Genomic DNA, 18,135 nt, shown 5'->3' with positions numbered 1-18,135 from the left:
GGAGTCGGATTCCTGATTAATAAGAATATAGCTGGTAAAATAAAGGAATTCACACTATCAATCATCCATGTCAACCATATTCACACTATCAGTCAGGTGATAGAGAAATGTGCGGAATATAACTAACCCTTAGATATTGATTTCATTGATTACGAGAACGCATTTGATTCTGTCCGAACCTCAGCAGTCATGGAGGCATTACGGAATCGGGGTGTAGAAGAGCCATATGTAAAACTACTGAAAGATATCTATAGCGGCTCCACAGCCACCGTAGTCCTCCATAAAGAACGCAACAAAATTCCAATAAAGAAAGGTGTCAGACAGGGAGATACGATCTCCACAATGGTTTCCACAGCGTGTTTACAGGAGGTATTCAGAGACCCGCATTGGGAAGAATTGGGGATAAGAGTTAATGGGGAATATCTTAGTAACTTGCGATTTGCTGATGATATTGCCTTGCTTAGTAACTCAGGGGACCAACTGCAATACATGCTCACTGACCTGGAGAGGCAAAGCAGAAGGATGGGTCTCAAAATTAATCTGCAGAAAACTCAAGTAATGTTTAACAGCCTCGGAAGAGAACAACAGTTTACGATAGGTAGCGAGGCACTGTAAGTGATAAGGGAATACATCTACTTGGGGCAGGTAGTGACCGCGGATCCGGATCATGAGACTGATATAATGAGACGAAAAAGAATGGGCTGGGGTGCGTTTGGCAGGCATTCTCAGATCATGAGCAGCAGGTTGCGATTATCCCTCAAGAGAAAAGTGTATAACCGTTGTGTCTTACCAGTACTCACGTGCGGGACAGAAACCTGGAGGCTTACGAAAAGGTTCTACTTAAATTGAGGACGACGCAACGAGCTATGGAAAGAACAATGATGGGTGAAACGTTAAGGGATAAGAGCAGACTGGGTGAGGGAACAAACGCGAGTTAATAACATCTTAGTTGAAATCAAGAAGAAGAAATGGGCATGGACAGTACAAGTAATGAGGAGGGAAGATAACCGAAGGTCATTCCTGGATTCCAAGGAAAGGGAAGCGTTGCAGGGGGCAGCAGAAAGTTAGGTGGGCGGATGAGATTAAGAAGTTTGCAGGGACGACATGGCCACAATTAGTACATAAGCGGGGTATATGGAAAAGTAAGGGAGAATCGTTTGCCCTGCAGTGGGCGTAACGAGGCTGACGATGATGACGATGATGATACGTGCTCATGATCGCTACTCGGAGCAGTAATAGTGGGTGGCTCTCTCGCTGAACTAAAAGGGTAGACCTTCGGCCTTAGCATTGTATCTCAATATTGGAGAAGTAGGTATGTCGAAGCATCTTAACAAGTTTAATTACTGTACTAGCTCGCTTCTACGCCACTGATCGGTTATAAAATTTCATTCACATTGCAATTTAGTAACGTACTTATGAACCTTGATCATTTTACCACTTCAAACCTCTAAAAGGCGCTCTCATACCTAACTTTTTTCAGAAGTAAGCCAAACCAAAATGTTTACATGTGTCTTGTTTCGAGAGATTTAATTTTCTTTATCTGCAGCCCACTGCAATTAGGCAGCGCTGAGCTGTCGCATGTTGAGAAAGGGCACTAGGCGTCCGACGCATCTCATTTCCTGCATTCTTGTGCATGGTTTGCCGCAGCCGTACTTGAAGGTGCTAATTATCGGTAAGCGTACTTTATAGGAGTACTAGCAATGATTTGCTTGTCGCAGACATACGTGCGTGCAGTTGTTCATTCAGCTCAACTGAGAGATTAGTTGCATGAATAAGCCACATGAACACATGAATGTCCACGCCTCCGTCACCGGTTCACGATCTGCACAACCACATTTTTACGCAGGTGCATTTCTCAGTGAAACTCTCGTCCTTGCTTAAAATGCTGATTTATAGTTCATTATCTGGAAAGTTGGTCCACTTGGTGACAAATCCTCATAGCGTGTTGGTGAAGCAGCTCACTGACCATGACAACGTGGAGTGAGAGTAGAATACATGACAATTGCTCCCTTTTTCGCAAGTACTTTATTTCTGAACAAATGCTTCATATTTGTATGCCTGCCAGCGCTCAGACTTCCAACATATGCAATGCATGATTAAAATCACTTTCAAAATCACATGACCATTCACACTCGGGAGTCAAAGATCGGCATCATATCTATCATGGTTTGCAATCCTACCCTAAATGCAGTGAGTGTCGTGCATTCTTGTGCCTCTCCATCTTGTCCTGGTCAGTGCGCCACTTCACCAACACGGTGTAATGAAGATTTATTGTTTCTTTATATGGGACGAATTAGGACCGACGTGCCCTGTGAGTGTACAATCCAGGTCTTCACAAGTCAATAGTGACACGTGTTCTTTATCTTTACCGATTACCGCTTTTCACCGCCTAACAAATATTAACGCACAACGCAGGATGCACTTGCATGTATAAGAAGTTTTTCGAATGTTATCGATGGTTCTATCCGCTGTCTGTTGTCACAGAAGCTTGTGTAATCTGATAGCGTGTGCAACACCAATTGTGTAGAACTTTCTGGAAGGCACGTGGGCACCCCCGATTACTCTGGAAGCTTCGATGACTGATGTCTAAAACTGGATGCTCCTGACTGCAGATCAAATTTTGATGATCGCCGACTTTGTTGGCTGCTATTGTGATCCCTTGAGTTTAGCTGGTTCTTGAGGGCAGAAGTTCGTCCAATAAAACGCTAGTGTTGTCATTCACAGTTTTACTGCTTTCTTCACCGTCAGGGCTACGTGACATCTGATGGAGGTGCTGGGTGCGTACATGTATCGAACGCCCCCGCGAAGCCGCGATCCAAGCCCGAAGCCCGAGGGGAGCCAGATGAGAGCACCAGCGTTGCCCGAGAACATCGAGCAAGTCGCAGATATAGAACTTGCCCACGGAGCACGGTATTCTACCCGAGCCGACTAGAAAAAACATCCCCAAGTCAACAACAATGGCAGCTTCAGCGTCCCCCGTCGTGCTTCGGCAACCGAGGGGGCAACCTACCTTTCGTGGAGCTTCGGCGGATTTTCCAGAAATCTGGCTCGAGACTTTTGAAACGATTTCAGCCTTCAACTACGGGACCTCTGAGGATAAGCTGCGCCATGTATACTTCTCCTCACAAGATGGTGCGAGGACATGGTTCTAGAATCGGGAGTCCACCCTTACAACGTGGCACTTGTTTCGTAGTAACTTCCTGAGGACCTTCACAAATGTTGTCGGGAAAAAAGTGTTGAAGTTCTATTGAAAGCCCGAGTGCCGCTACCAAAGGACAATATTGCCATATTTACAGAAGGAATGAAGCATCCATTCCGCCACGCTAACTCGGCAATGTCCAAGCAGAAGAAGATCCGCCCACTCAGCGTGATGCGAAGGAGAAACTTTGCACCGGAATGGTAAAAAGCCCACGGAAGACCATCGACGAGTTTCGTTGTGAGGCCATCAATATCGAGAAGATACTGGAAATGCGGAGCCGGCAATTCAACCGCCACACGAACTCAACAAAGTCAACGGATTTCAGTCACTGTCCACCGGCGACCTGCGCGAGGCTACCAGAGCGGTCGTGCGGGAGTAGCTTCAGAAGTTATTCCCTTCATCACAGCATCAAGCGGCTTTGATTGCCGACGTCAACGCGATGAGCTCAAACAATCACTCGCAGTACCTCAATGGGCGCAGCCTCAGCAGGAAGCAATGACGTACGCCACCGTAGCCCGCCGCCACGTTCCCCCTCCGCGCCAGCGCCAGGACCCTGTAATGCCACAGTTCCATCCTCCACCACCGCCGCCGCCAGCACGCCCACCAATCTCGCGGCGCCGCATTTCCAGGAAAAGTGACGTTTGGTGCGCCCGCGACCGCCGTTTGCTTTGCTATCATTGCGGTGAAGCCAGCCACATCGGCCGCCTATGGTCTTAACGCGAGATAGGACTTCGAGGGTTCGCCATCAACGTACCGCGCCCACAGCAAGGTGAACGCCCACGTGACATCGCCGATTACCTCGACGCCACTCATTGAGTCCTCGACGACCATCCCGTTCCCCATCACCACCTGTCCCCGCAACGCCGACCGTACACTTGCCCAACCCGGGGCCGGTCTGCAAGCCCATATCCAGAAAAGTAAAATCCGCAACCGATGGAGGTGAGGTTGCTGTTCGTCGAACTGACGAAGGTCCTCCACCACTGATGAAGACGCCGAAAAGGCTTTTTCGATGATAGACCAACGAGACGACGCCATTTCGACAAAGGCTGAAAGTCAAGAAAGTGCCGACGAAAGACGACCTGACGACGCGACGTTGACGACCCTCTAACATCGGCGTTAAAATGAAGCTTTTTGCCGACGACTGCATTCTTTATAATGAAATTAACTCTATGAATGACCACGTTGATTTAAACATCGCCCTTCACAATGTAGTGAAGTGGTGTAAAAAGTGGCAGATGGAGCTGAACATTAAAAAAACTGCCTTTTTATCTATAACCCGCAAAAAACATAGGTCAGACTTCGAATACACAATCAATAATATACCGCTCACCCGAGTTTATGAGCTTAAATATCTTGGCTTGATCATTTCACATGACCTAAGATGGGAATCTCATATTAACAGTATCATACCATCTGCTTTAAAACGGCTGTTCTTCCTCAGAAGAAGACTTCGAGCTGCGCCACCGGAAATTAAACTGCTATCATACAACGCATTTATTCGCCCAGTTCTCGAATATGGTAACACAATTTGGTTTCCTTATACGCAACAGCTTATTAACAAACTAGAAGGAGCGCAGCGAAAGGCAATTAGATTCATCTTTAACAAATACAAGAATAGCGATTCACCTACCCAACTGCTAAAACAAGCCGGTATTCCTACTCTGCGCAACCGCGCCAAGCTAGCAAGACTAAAATGATTGTTCCAATTGATACACAATGCATTACGAATAAATACTTCGTTGTATATATCCCTAGCTGACACCAGACCTTCCCGCCATAAGCATTCATTAACACTTAAAGAATATGCATTTCGCACTGACTGTTTTAGATATTCGTTCTTTCCTCTTGCAATAAGAGAATCGAATAGCCTGGACCCCTTCATAACGACTAACACGTCGTTGCCGAAATTTATAACCCTTGTAGAAGAGCTGTTGTGCAATATTAGATTACGTTAGCCGGAAATAACACCACTCAAGTCATTGTATAAAATGAAATCTGTATGAGCATTGTATTTGCCTATGTAATTTCACCCCCTTTTGCCAAATGAAATGTTCCCTTGTTTTATTTCCTACCATATGTGTATATCTGCTTCGTGTCGATTGCAAATATTGTTGAAATCATGTAAACCTGTTTTTATCGCTATTTTTGAGTGTATAATATATGCCCAACCTGTAAAAATCCCGCTGGGATTGACAGTATCTGAAATAAATAAATAAATAAATAAATAAATAAATAAATAAATAAATAAATAAATAAATAAAAACATGACGCAGACGCATCCAACGCCAAGACCTAACTGCAACGCAAGACAAAGAACCACTGATCTCGACATGCTTCTCGTTGGCCACACAGTCACTGCCTTAGTGGAAACACGAGCCTACTCCTCCTTGATGAGTGGACCCGTCACGGTACAGTTGAAGAAGGTTAAGACTGCAGGGACGGCCTTCAAATTCGTACCCCTGGAGGACACCGAATAACGCCGACTGGAATGTGCACCACAAGAATTACCGTTAATGACAGGACTTACCCTGCCACCTTCATTATCCTTCACCAGTGTTCAAGAGACGTCATTCTCGGCATGGACTTTCTGAGCCAACACGGCGCAATTGTAGACATGAAGTTGAAGTCGATAACCCTATCGGAAGAACAAGCGATATCGCTGGATAGCTTTCGTAGCGACGACGCCTTGGGTGATATAACGTAAAGCTCTTCCAAGCTTTTCTATTCCAATTCTGCAATCAGCCCTCTGGGGTTGATGAAAAACTTTTTTAGACCACCCCCCCTTCACTTGTCTGTTACGCGACGTCACGAAGAACACCACAGCAGCTAATCTGATATGAATTGTAGACACCGATTATGTACGATTTGACCTAACAAAAGAAAAATAGTTATTCCTCATTCGACGGCTTTTCTACATTAACCCTTAGCTATTGGTCAAAAGCTTTCCGGCTGCACTAACTTCAACTGCCTGTAATGAGACGCCACAAAACCGCAAGAACTCAACGCGTAAAAGTGGCGTGTTCGCGTTGAAGATGCGTTAATATGCCGAACAAAACTGAATTTTCCTCTGAATAGGGTCAGGCTGCCCCGTTCCGAAAGGAACAAAAGTATGCTGCCGCCGATCACTCAGGCACTGGCTACTGGCACCTGCCGGAGAGCATAGGTTTATTGACGCATAATAAACCTTTTTGCATGGCCGTGTAACGTTTTCGAGCACTTTGGGCACGTTTACGACCTCGTTCTGCCAATTCTTGATTTCACAGGATCCGTTTTAGAGTCATGAATAAGTTTCCGTTGTATGCCGCCGCGACTGTCGACCAGCCCCCACAAGCTAAGGAAGGGAAAGTGGACCAATCGCAGACGCTGGCACCACCCTCTTCAACCGATTATCGATTTTCAGTGCAGTCACTCGGCCCTATCAAATCCCTCTCAACTTGAGCGTGCTCCTCGCCTCTTGTCAGATCCACTCAGATAAGGCATGTAGCTAAGTGTAGGCAACGTTATTGGTTCTTCAAGCAAACAAAAGTGACCTCCTATGAACGAGGAGAGTATTTGATTTGTCGGTTCAGGCAAACCTGCAGTTGAACACCCGATGCTTGCGTGGGCGGTTACGTAAAATTGACGTCAGGAGATTGGAATAAAAACATATTGGAATAGCTTTACGTTACAGGGCCCCTTGAGTGCGCTCAAGAATAAAATAAGCATCCCGCCTCGCTCCATCATTATTTCCGTCGGCACCGAAACACCGGGAGACATTGAACGCCTCATTGAGGGCGATCAACGTCTACTGCTCGATCATGAAATTTGCGTCAAAGAGGGATGGCTCGACTGCATGGAAGGCGAAAGTGAGTCTAACCAACTTAAGCCAGGAGTTCAAGCACGTCAACAACGGCACGACAATTGCATACATCGAGGAAATTTTAGAAACATCAATGTGTTTTTCCTCTGAGATTCTGCGGCATCTACCTCGACGACCACAGTTCCCGAATCAGATTTCGACATAAATCCAAGTCTCCCCATGAGTAAGCAGCAACAGCTCAGCAGTCTTCGACGACACAAATACTGCTTCTCGACGTCATCCTGGATTCGAAAAAGACGAGTTGCAAAACAACGAATAATAACCGAAAAGTGTGCTCGACCACTCCGGTAGAGTCCATACCGAGTTTCAACGCGAGCAAGTGAAGCTATAAGGCAACAAGTTGACGGAATGCTGCGCGACCACATCATCCAGCCGTCAAAAATCCCGTGGGAATCTCGCGTAGCCTTGGTAAAGAAAAAGGACCGAACCCTACGGTTCTTCGTCGCTTATTGTCGATTGAACAAGATTACGAACAAAGACGTATACTCCCTGCCATGGGTAGACGACGCATTGAATCGGCTCTGCAGCGTTAAATACTTCTTCTCGATGTGTCTCAAGACTGACGACTTACAAACAGAAATCGACGAGCAGGATCACGAAAAGACAGGGTCATCCCGTCAGACGGCCTTATGAGTTGAAGGTGATGCCATTCGGACTGTGTTCGGCACCTGCAAGGTTCTAGCGCGTGATGGACATGGTGTTAGCAGGATTGAAGTGGCAGACGTGTCTTGTTGACTTGGATGACGTCGTCGATTTTTTTCACAAGTTTCGGCGAGCATTTGAGACGCCCTGTAACGGTACTAAAGGCAATGAAATCTTCCGGACTAACCTTCAAACTGCGAAAGTGCCACTTAGCGTACGAAGAGCTACTGTTCCTGGACACGTTATCAGGAAGTCTGGAGCCCACTCCGTCTCGCAGAAGGTGGCTGTCATCGCGAAGTTCCAGCAGCACGTCGACAAGAAGGCAGTGAGTGGATTCCTTGGCATGTGCGCCTACTATACGCGCTTTGTCAAGGACGTTTTACGCATCCCTGCGCCGCGGACACATCTAAATGTGATGTCCAGTTCAATTGGGAAACAGCGCAGGGCGACGCATTTGAAGAAGTCAAACGACGCATGCTGTCCCCCACTGGCATTTGCGCAATTTCGACGAAGACGCCGATACGGACATCCACACCGACACCAGTAGCCTAGGCCTCGGCTCCGTCCTAGTCCACAGGAAAGATGAATGTGAACGGGTGAAAACTTTCGCTAGCCGGTCGCAGTGAAAGGCGTAAGGGAATTATTCTACAACCGAAAAGGAATGCCTAGCCTTCGTATTGGCTAGAGATAAATTCCTCCTTTACCTATATGGCAGATCTTTCAGAGTCATATGCGACCGATCACGCCGTGTGTTGGCCAATCACCTTAAAGGACCTTTCGGGTCGCCTGGCACGGTGGAGCATCAGATTGCAAGAATATGGCATATCTGTAATTTACAAGTCCGGACGAAAAAATTCTGGTGCTGACTGGCTGTATCGCGCTTCCGTGGGCCCACTGACCACAGACGACCAAGACGACGACGCCTTTTTAGAAACAGTAAGAACTGACGACTTTGCCGAAGAGCAGGGAAGAGACCCAGAGTTAAGAAGCCTTGCTGAGTTCTTGGAAGGCAAGACCGACTTGGTCCGTAGAATATTGAGGCGCGGATTGTCTGCGTTCTTCTTGCGAAATGACGTCCTGGTAGAGAAGAACGTTTCCCCAGCCCGTGCAAACTACCTCCTCGTTGGCCTGGAGCACCCCTGTCATACGTCCTGCATGCTTTGATCCACAATCAGACTGCCTGGCACCTCGGCTTTTCCCATACACTTGCAAGAATACTAGAGAAGTATTACTGGCCACGCCTGACCGCCGACGTCGCCCATTACGTCAAGACTTACCATGACTTCCAACGACGCAAGAGGCCGCCAACGAGGCCAGCGGGATTACTACAGCCGATCGAGCCACCTTGCCGACCGTTTCAGCAGATCGGGAAGGATTTGTTGGGACCCTTTCCAGTGTCAACATTTGGAAACAAGTGGATCGTCGTGGCGACACGCTACCTCACCCGCTTCGCTGAAACGAAATTCTGCCGAACGTACTGCAGCCGAAGTGGCGAAATTGTTCGTCGAGAACATCCTGTTGCGACATGGTGCCCATGAAATTCTCACCGCCAACAGAGAGATGGCTTTACAGCAGAGCTCACCCGAGCCATTCTGCAATACAGTTAGGCAAGACACAGGAGTCCAACTGCCCACCCCCCGCAGACGAATGGTCTTATTGTTGAAAACCTGGAAGCGGAGCCGAAGTAGAGAACGTCTTCTTTATTCGACGGTTGTAAAAACAACTACAAAAATTTAGGTGCGCGCTCGGCTCCACGCTCGTTTTTCACTTCGTCTTCTTCTCTTCTTTTTCGGAGCATAATATTTACCAGCTTCCGGCCGAACAATTAGCGTGTGCTTGTTTCTTTTCAAGACGGGGCTTGTCCAGCAGGTTCTAGGTGGTACAGCATCTGTGCCGGTCTCCGCAGCGTGTTGCCACTAGAAGTTCGCACTTTGCATGAGCGAACTTTGCCGTCGGCAAAGCCGTCGGCACCATGAGCACTTTGCTGTGCTCGTGGTGGAACCATTGCTGGCAGGTGTCTTCCTGATGGGAGTAGGTACCGCAGTGGAAGCCGTCATAGCCACCACTGCTGTCGTGCTGCTGGTGCATGCGTCGGGTGTTATGTTACTGGCCTGCCCTGGCCCTGGCCCAGACAGCATTCCTAGCGTTCCAGGGGTTAAAGGTGGTGGCTGCTAGGGTGAAGGTAATTCCTTTTCAAGGCCTGGCGAGCTATTGCGGGCGGCCATGGCTTCAGGCTGTCGTGGAAGTGGCATTTGCTCCACCCGTGTGTGGAGCAAATGCGTGTGGTTGTTGCGTTTTAGTTGTTTCACCCCACTGCTGTGCCTCCCTGACAAGGAGCACCCATATGGAGCCTTTGCTGTTGACGACGGGCGTCCGGCAGGCCCGCTCGAGTATCGCGGGGCGGAAGACGATGACGTTGAAGACGACGATGATGACAATGACAAGGAGCTTTGCCCCGACGACTTCCCTATACGGTGGAGCACGGACGTCTCAGCAGTGTGGTCACCCCGAACGAAGGTGTCAATGCTCCCATGCCACTGCTCCAAGTTATTTCGCTGAGCCTGTGGTTTTGTCACTTGGTTACATATTTCCCCCACAACCAAATAGAAATCATGCCACGCTAGACAAAAACCGAAAAGTTCCATATCCTTTTTTCTTAATTTCATGGCATCGCTTTCTCTTTCGCTGTGTCTGCCTCTGTATCAGCTTCTTTGTTTTCTGGACTCCTCAAGCAGATAGTTTCGGCCCAAGAATTCCATGACTGTCCTTCAATAGCCGACACACTATGAGTCGCCGCCATTCTGTGAAGATCTTTCAACAGAGTGGCAGTAGAAAGGTATTTGTCTTCTACCAGTTGCCAGCGGTGTCGCAGAGTTGCCTCAAGGAGAAAGGGACTGCTGCAGGCACAAAAAGTAACCCTTGTCATGCACAGTTCTTCCATAATGGAAGAACCTTCTTCCAACCAGAAATAACAAAACATGGTTCGGCCTTGTTCAGCCAGCGATATCTGAAGAAACGCTTTTTCGATGTCGGAGGAAATTCCAATCTTGAGGCTGCGAAACTTCAGCAGTAAGTCGAAGATGTTGGGGTTCAAATTCGGCGCTGTCCAAAAGACGTCGTTGAGTGAAGGTGAGTCCGAAGCATGAGAACAGGCATCGAATACAAACCGTACTTCAGTAGTAGTTCTGTCGCGTCGCACTACTGCTCGGTGTGGCGTATAGCACGTGATATCTTCCTTCGTACTGCTCATTGTGACCTTCTCAGCGAAGTATTTGTTATAGCAGCTCCTAATGGTTCCTTCTGAAGCTCTGGTTCTCGAAGTAGCGTTCTCTGCAAGGAATCCAGCCTCTTTAAAGCGACATCCCAGTTATTCTTAGGCTGGGAACGATTGCTGCGCCACGCCAGTTCAACTTGATAGTGACCATTGTTTCTAATAGTTGTTTCCACGAAGTTCTTCAGGACGTGTTCGTCATCTTTCGAAAGTCTGTCTTCGTTAGTCAGTCCCAGATGTTCTATTTCCCAGGAAGACCTCAGTTGCTGGGAAACATTGGCTTCCGTTAGGCATATGTTGAAGTTCCTTACGGTTTCCGGCTTGTAGAACTTAGGTGGACTTCTGGTAGCTCCATGAAGTGTCCATCTTATGATACCTTCGTTGGCGGTGAAGGATTCGTCTAGTCGATGAGTTCTTCCGCTGACAAGCTGCCAGTAATAGTCGGCACCTATCAGGATGCTTATTCCACGCTCAGGCGAGACCTGAACTGCGTTGACGTCAGCCAAACGCAAGTTCTTGCTTTTCAACTTTGCAAGTACATTTGTATCTGTCAATGCTGACAAGTCATTGCATATTTCGGGAACTTTTATTGCCTCTACTTCAAGTGAGTTTGAGTCATACTGGCTATGCAGCGTGACTGGTACTCTCCGATAATATTTCCGCGGTGCTGCAACGTTTCCAAATCCCGAGATTGTGAGCTGCTCTTCGGCTAACACAGTGCCTTTCAGCTTCCTAGACAATACTTCCGTGATTAAGCTGCGTTGACTGCCACCATCAATCAACATTCTTACAAAGCATTTGCTTCCAGTGCCCAGAGCTCAAACTTGGGCGGTCTGCAGAAGAACTCTGTACTTTAGCGAGTCCGTCGATGAGCTGGAAAGAGTTGTCTGCGTTTCCGTATTCTTCTGCTTCCATTTTGGGTAACATATCGGACTGCTATGTCGCCCCTTGCATTTCGCACAACTTAGTCTCTTCCACTTTCGGTACTCCTTAGCTTTGTGCAATTGTCCAGCGCAGCGGAAACATCCTAATTTGAGTAGTTTATCTTTCTTCTCGTCTAATGTTAGTTCTGTTGGGCAGACATCCGCCAAGTGTTCTGTGTCTCCGCATAATACACAACTCTCTGAAGTCAGTTTCACGGTTAACATAGACGCAGAACCTTGTAAATGCTCATTGGATTGCCGTTTTGCGATTGAAGCTTGTTCTCTCTTGTCAGAAGTCATCATTATGGTCTGTTCCCGGCTTCTTACTTCAAGGCTCAAGAAGTATAGCAGAACAGACATTTCATTTAGCCTGTCACTAGCAACGCCTGTATTTGTGGAAGACAAGATGCGCTGAGTATAACCATTACTTGCGGAAGATTTTGTATTATATAAGTTTTTAGAAGCACTCCATATTTTTTTTTCTTCGACGCCAAGGTTATGCACGGATCTCACGCGCGTCTGCACTTCTTCATGCAACCTTTGAAGCCCTTCGAAATCTTTGGAAGAACGAACTTTACGTAGGTTTAGAAGACGATGCATATGGCCGTTAACAATCAGTGACTTCTGACCGAATCTTTCTTTGAGAAGTGCTATGGCTGTGCTATAGCTTTCGTTAGTTGTCTACAGGCCGCTGATGACACCTTCCGCTTTACCCATCAAGTAGCTCCGAAGATAATTCAATTTGTCTACGTCTATGATATACTGGTTCTGGTGAACAATAGACTCAAATTGATCCCAAAATTCTGGCTATTTACTGGGGTCACCATGAAACTTCGGCACATCGAGCTTAAGTAGCTTAACGTGTGCGCGTGCTTGATGAAAGTCATCGTGAGATGCGTGCGCAGCCGTTGTTTGCTGAGCGGATAAAATGCGTTCAGCGCGGGATTTCGCGAGGACGATAGATTCTTGATACTGTCCGAGGCTTTGAAGCTCATTCTCAAGGTTATCATCGGTAACATGCTCTTCTACTTGGTTATCAAGGTCCGTAAGCATAGTTTCCTTTATCTTCAATAAGTTAAGATGGTCGGTCAGCTCACCAGATGGTGTTGGTTCTGTCTGCATCAGAGTTGCTATGTCGTTGACGATTCTGGTGACCGCCGCTCGAACGGTAGCACGCTTCCGTCGTAGTCTTTCCACGTCGTCACGTCGGGACTCGTTGGCTCTGTGATGACGTGGATCGTTCTTCGATTCTGTCGCAGCGTCGTCGCGTTGATCGCGTTGGTCGGTCGCCCTCTTCAGGTAGCTCCCTTCATCGTCAGGGGTCTTCAACTATAGATCTGATATCCTCGTCACGGCACCATATGTTGAAAACCAGGAAGCGGAGCCGAAGTAGAGAACGCCTTCCTTAGCGTAAGACAGCTGACATTAGGAAGTATAATATGGATACAAGTGAACATGCTCTCAGGAACGGAGGAAGCCTAAATGCAGTGAAGAAGAAACTAGGAATTGGCAAGAATCAGGTGTATGCGTTTAGAGAAAATGCCGGCAATATCATTACTAATATGGATGAGATAGTTCAAGTGGCTGATAGGTTCTATAGAGATATATACAATACCAGAGGCACCCACGAAATTAATGTAAGAGAGAATAGTCTAGAGGAAGTCGAAATCCCACAGGTAACGCCGGAAGAAGTAAAGAAAGCCTTGGGAGCTATGCAAAGGGGGAAGGCAGCTGGGGAGGATCAGCCAACAGCATATTTGTTGAAGGACGTTGGGCAGATTGTTGTGGAGAAACTGGCCACCCTGTATACGCAATGCCTCATGACCTCGAGCGTACTGGAATCTTGGAAGAACGTTAACATTTTCCTAATCCATAAGAAAGGGGACGCCAAAGACTTGAAAAGTTATAGACGGATCAGCTTACTGTCTGTTGCGTACAAAGTATGTATAAAGTAATCGCAAATAGAGTCAGGAACACCTTAGACTTCTGTCAACCAAAGGACCAGGCAGGATTCCGTAAAGGCTACTCAACAATAGACCATATCCGAACTATCAATCAGGTGATAGAGAAATGTGTGGAAAATAACCAACTGTTATATATAGCTTTCATTGATTACGAGAAAGCGTTTGATTCTGTCGAAACCTCAGCACTCATGGAGGCATTACGAAATCAGGGTGTAGACGAGCCGTGTGTAAAAATACTGAAAGATATCTATAGAGGCTCCACAGCCAGCGTAGTCCTCCATAAAGAAAGCAACAAAATCCCTAGAAAGAAAGGCGTCAGGCAGGGAGATGCGATCTCTTTAATGCTATTCACAGCGTGTTTACAGGAGGTATTCAGAGACCTGGATTGGGAAGAATTGGGGATAAAATTTAATGAAGAATACCTTAGTAACTTGCGATTCAATGATGATATTGCCTTGCTTAGTAACTCAGGGGACCAATTGCAGTGCAATACATCCACTTAGGGCAGGTATTGACCGCAGATCCAGATCATGAGACTGATATAATCAGACGAAAAGGAATGGGCTGAAGTGCGTTTGGCAAGCATTCTCAGATTATGAACAGCAGGTTGCCATTATCTTTCAAGAGAAAAGTGTATAACAGTTGTGTCTTACCAGTACTCACGTGCGGGGCAGAAACCTGAAGGCTTACGAAAAGGGTTCTACTTAAATTGAGGACGACGCAACGAGCTATCGAAAGAAGAATGATGGGTGTAACGTTAAGGGATAAGAAAATAGGAGATTGGGTGAGTGAAAAAACGCGAGTTAATGACAACTTAGTTGAAATCAACAAAAAGAAATTGCGATTGGCAGGACATGTTATGAGGAGGGAAGATAACCGATGGTCATTGTTACGGACTGGATTCCAAGGGAAGGGAAGCGTAGCAGGGGGCGGCAGAAAATTAGGTGGGCGGATGAGATTAAGAAGTTTGTAGGGACGACATGGCCACAATTAGTACATGACCGGGGTTGTTGGAGAAGTATGGGAGAGGCCTTTGCCCTGCAGTGGGCGTAATCAGGCTGCTGCTGCTGCTGATGATGGTGTCGCCGTCTACGACTCAGTGAGATACTATTGCGCTGGTATTTCGGACCCTGCAGGATCAACCACCGCATTGGCGCACTCGACTATGAGGCCGTGCCAGACGGTATTTCGCTATCACAGAGGCGCCGCTCACGACGTGAGATAGTGTTGAGCGACTGAAGCCATTGTACCAGCGCCAACGAACTTGAGTACTTTGCTTAGCGGAACTTTGGGCTTTCTTTTTCTGATTGTGTTACTTTGGACTTTGCTTTGTGGTTTTGTTACTTCTGGTTAATAAGTGTCATTCTTGTTTTGCGTTGCCCTGTTTGTAGCATCAAAACGATGCTTTTTGAGAGGGAGGCGTTGTCACATGTTCTTTACCTTTTCTGGCTGACTGCTTTTCACCACCTAACATATGTTATTATGTTGCTGTTATGTTGCGTTTCTGGATTGTTATCGATGGTTATGTCAGCCGTTTGTTGTCACCGAGCCTTTTGCAATCTGATTTCATGCATGCGCAACGCGAATGGTGTAGAACTTTCTGGAAGACACGCGGGCGCCAGCGATTACTCTGCAACCTACGACATACAAATGCTTAAAAACCGACGCACTTGAGTGGCTGAGGAGATTTTCAAAGATCACCGGCTGTGTTCGCCACTGGCGCCGTTCTTTGAGTGTAGCCTGTTTTTGAGGGCACATGTTCACCCAATAAAATGCTAGTTTTGTTATTCCAAGTTGTTATTTCTATTCTCTTCACCGTCACTATTACGTGACAATATTATAGAGGGCCAAGACCTACTTCTCCGAGGCAAGCGCAAGCTTCACTTTAGTGCATAAGTTGCATCTGTTGCTTGAGGAAAGGCAGTCTGGAAGGTTCTTCACGTCACCGTACTTGTTTCTGTCCTCAGCACGCCTTGTAATACAACGAGGGTAATTCTAGACTATACTCGGCTCTCGTACCAATGACCTGATGGCACAAATTATTTCAGAAGGTACCATTTTCAGTTTTCAATTATTAGAGGGGCACGAAACATTGCTACATTCTCTGTTAGAACGAACATGACATCTGTATGTGAATACAGTTGTTCTCAATCAAGCTAGCAGCATGTACAGAGAATGGCCCTCCATGGCTTGGTCATTCATCTACGAGCAGCTTCACTGCCGATGACGAGCGGCCTCTTATTTTTATCAGTTTGTTATATAGCTTCAATGAACGTGATTCGCGCCAATGTTGCAAGACCCAAGGACCTTGACTGAAGCTAATTCCTGGCGTATTTTTGTGTGAGGAAGTGTTTGTGAAGATATGCAACACACGAAAGGATAGCGTCAGTTTGCAGCCGCTACCGTCTACTGGCATCCTGTAGAATTATTGCGAAAGTGCGAGTACCATTAAAGAATGAACGCTGTGTCAATTTGCGCCGTTGAAGTCGTAAACTAGACTTATATATTTGGAGGACGCGTGCCTTTCTTTTCTCTTTCCAACAAAAGATACCACCACACTAACAGACATGAAAGAGAAATTGAAGCATATATACGACATATTGACACATATGGAAAAGTAATTGCGACTCTACTAAGCAATGCCAGAAAGCTAGAGGATACGAACCTCAGGATAAGGAACTACTCCGTGCTGTACGCGATATGCGTCGAAAACTTTGGCAGTTCTCGAAGGTAATAAAGAAGCAGGGTGATCGCCCTCGCCTTGCCTTCAACAAGTCTGTAAATAATGACGCTTACATCGGGGACACGGATGCTAGCTGCGCAATTCGTTTCAAAATATCTGAAAACAGTGCGCCATGAGTAGAAAATTTAGTCTCGAGAAGCCACGACCAATGAATCAATCATCCGCCTGCCTTAGCGTAATTAACTAACCCTTCTCTGCCATCGCTCGACAAACATAGTCGTGATAATCCACTGTGTTTCCTTTATACAAATATAAGAAGCAGCCTCTCGAAAACCGTCCCACTTTTCTCACTCATCGACTCGTGCTATGCGTCGTAATAGCGCTCAAGAAAACGTGGCTTACAATGTACCAGACGATACTTTTCAAACATAGGCTTCGCTCAATATTTTTTGCTGCGAGAGAGCGAATGGCAGAAGCGGTGGTGTTTTGTTGGAAATGAAAAGAGAACTAACATGTTTACCCATTATGACAACTACGTTTCTTGAGTGCGTGTGGGTGTTGTTAAAAGGTAGTTGTGCTGACATACTCATTTGTGTTTTTTATCGTGCCCCACACATGAGCAGTATTATTGCTGAAGAGTTTTCTCGCATTTTTAGTGAAGTGTAAGCGATTTTTAAACTATTCATGTTTAATATTTGGTGACCTTATTTACACACATATTAACTGGCAACGCTATCTGTCGCGGTGAAGGAGAATCTAACTCAATAGCTTCATTCATGTTTAGATTTTTCATTATCTCCACTAATCATGCAACCGGCACGGCACACTGCCACATGCTCCAATATTCTAGATTTAATCCTCACTAATGATCCTGATAGTTTCAGCAACATTAGTCATTAAGATGGTTTCTACAATCATGACGTCATCACTGGTAACAGTTTATCCCCCTATCAGTGGAGAAATTATCAATCAGAAAGTCAAATGCTATAACAGAACTACCTTTTATGGAATGAACACCCAATTATCTCTTTATTCAGTTCAATTTGTTATGACTACCTGTCCCGTACAGTTGACCATAACTGGATCACGTTCAAAAATTTGTTTACTGGCCTTATTAGTATGTATATACCAATCATAACACTTAGGAGTAACACTTTCACACCGTGGTTCAACTAGAAACTGCGGTACCTAAATAAAAAAAAAAGCGTTTTTACAGGCAAGCCTGAAACTACATGCTTTCATCACCATGGCTTAAATAGAAGCAGTGCGACAGGGAATACCAGGCTGTGCTTAAAACCGCTCCACGTCACTTTTTCAACCACGACCTATGATCTATGCTGACTTACAACGCTCGTAAGCTTTGGCAATTGATAAACACAAATAATCATCCTGATGTAAGACTTCCTGATCCCACAGGCACCACTCTACCAGAGTCAACGTGTGCACAGGTATTAATTCTCATCTATATTCACCCACGACGACGTCACTTCATGCCCAAACAAGGATACACTTCAAGGTATTGCCATGCCACAGATAATTTTGAGAAATCCGGTATCGTATCATTACTTTATAATCGTAAGGTGTCATCTGCATC

General features: G+C 46.3%; 1 protein-coding gene across 1 annotated transcript in view; it reads right to left on the bottom strand.

Annotated features, from left to right (window-relative positions):
- LOC142588591 (putative multidrug resistance-associated protein lethal(2)03659) overlaps positions 1 to 9,788 on the bottom strand; it is a 35,896-nt gene extending 26,108 nt beyond the window's left edge. Inside the window, exon 1 of the mRNA XM_075700427.1 lies at positions 9,651 to 9,788. Coding sequence (XP_075556542.1) covers positions 9,651 to 9,788 — 138 coding nt within the window. The remainder of the gene's footprint in view (positions 1 to 9,650) is intronic.
- Between the last annotated feature and the right edge of the window lie 8,347 nt (positions 9,789 to 18,135).

The sequence above is a fragment of the Dermacentor variabilis genome, chromosome 7, assembly GCF_050947875.1.
Source record: "Dermacentor variabilis isolate Ectoservices chromosome 7, ASM5094787v1, whole genome shotgun sequence".
NCBI lineage: Eukaryota > Metazoa > Arthropoda > Arachnida > Ixodida > Ixodidae > Dermacentor > Dermacentor variabilis.
This window is presented reverse-complemented; position numbering and strand designations above follow the sequence as displayed.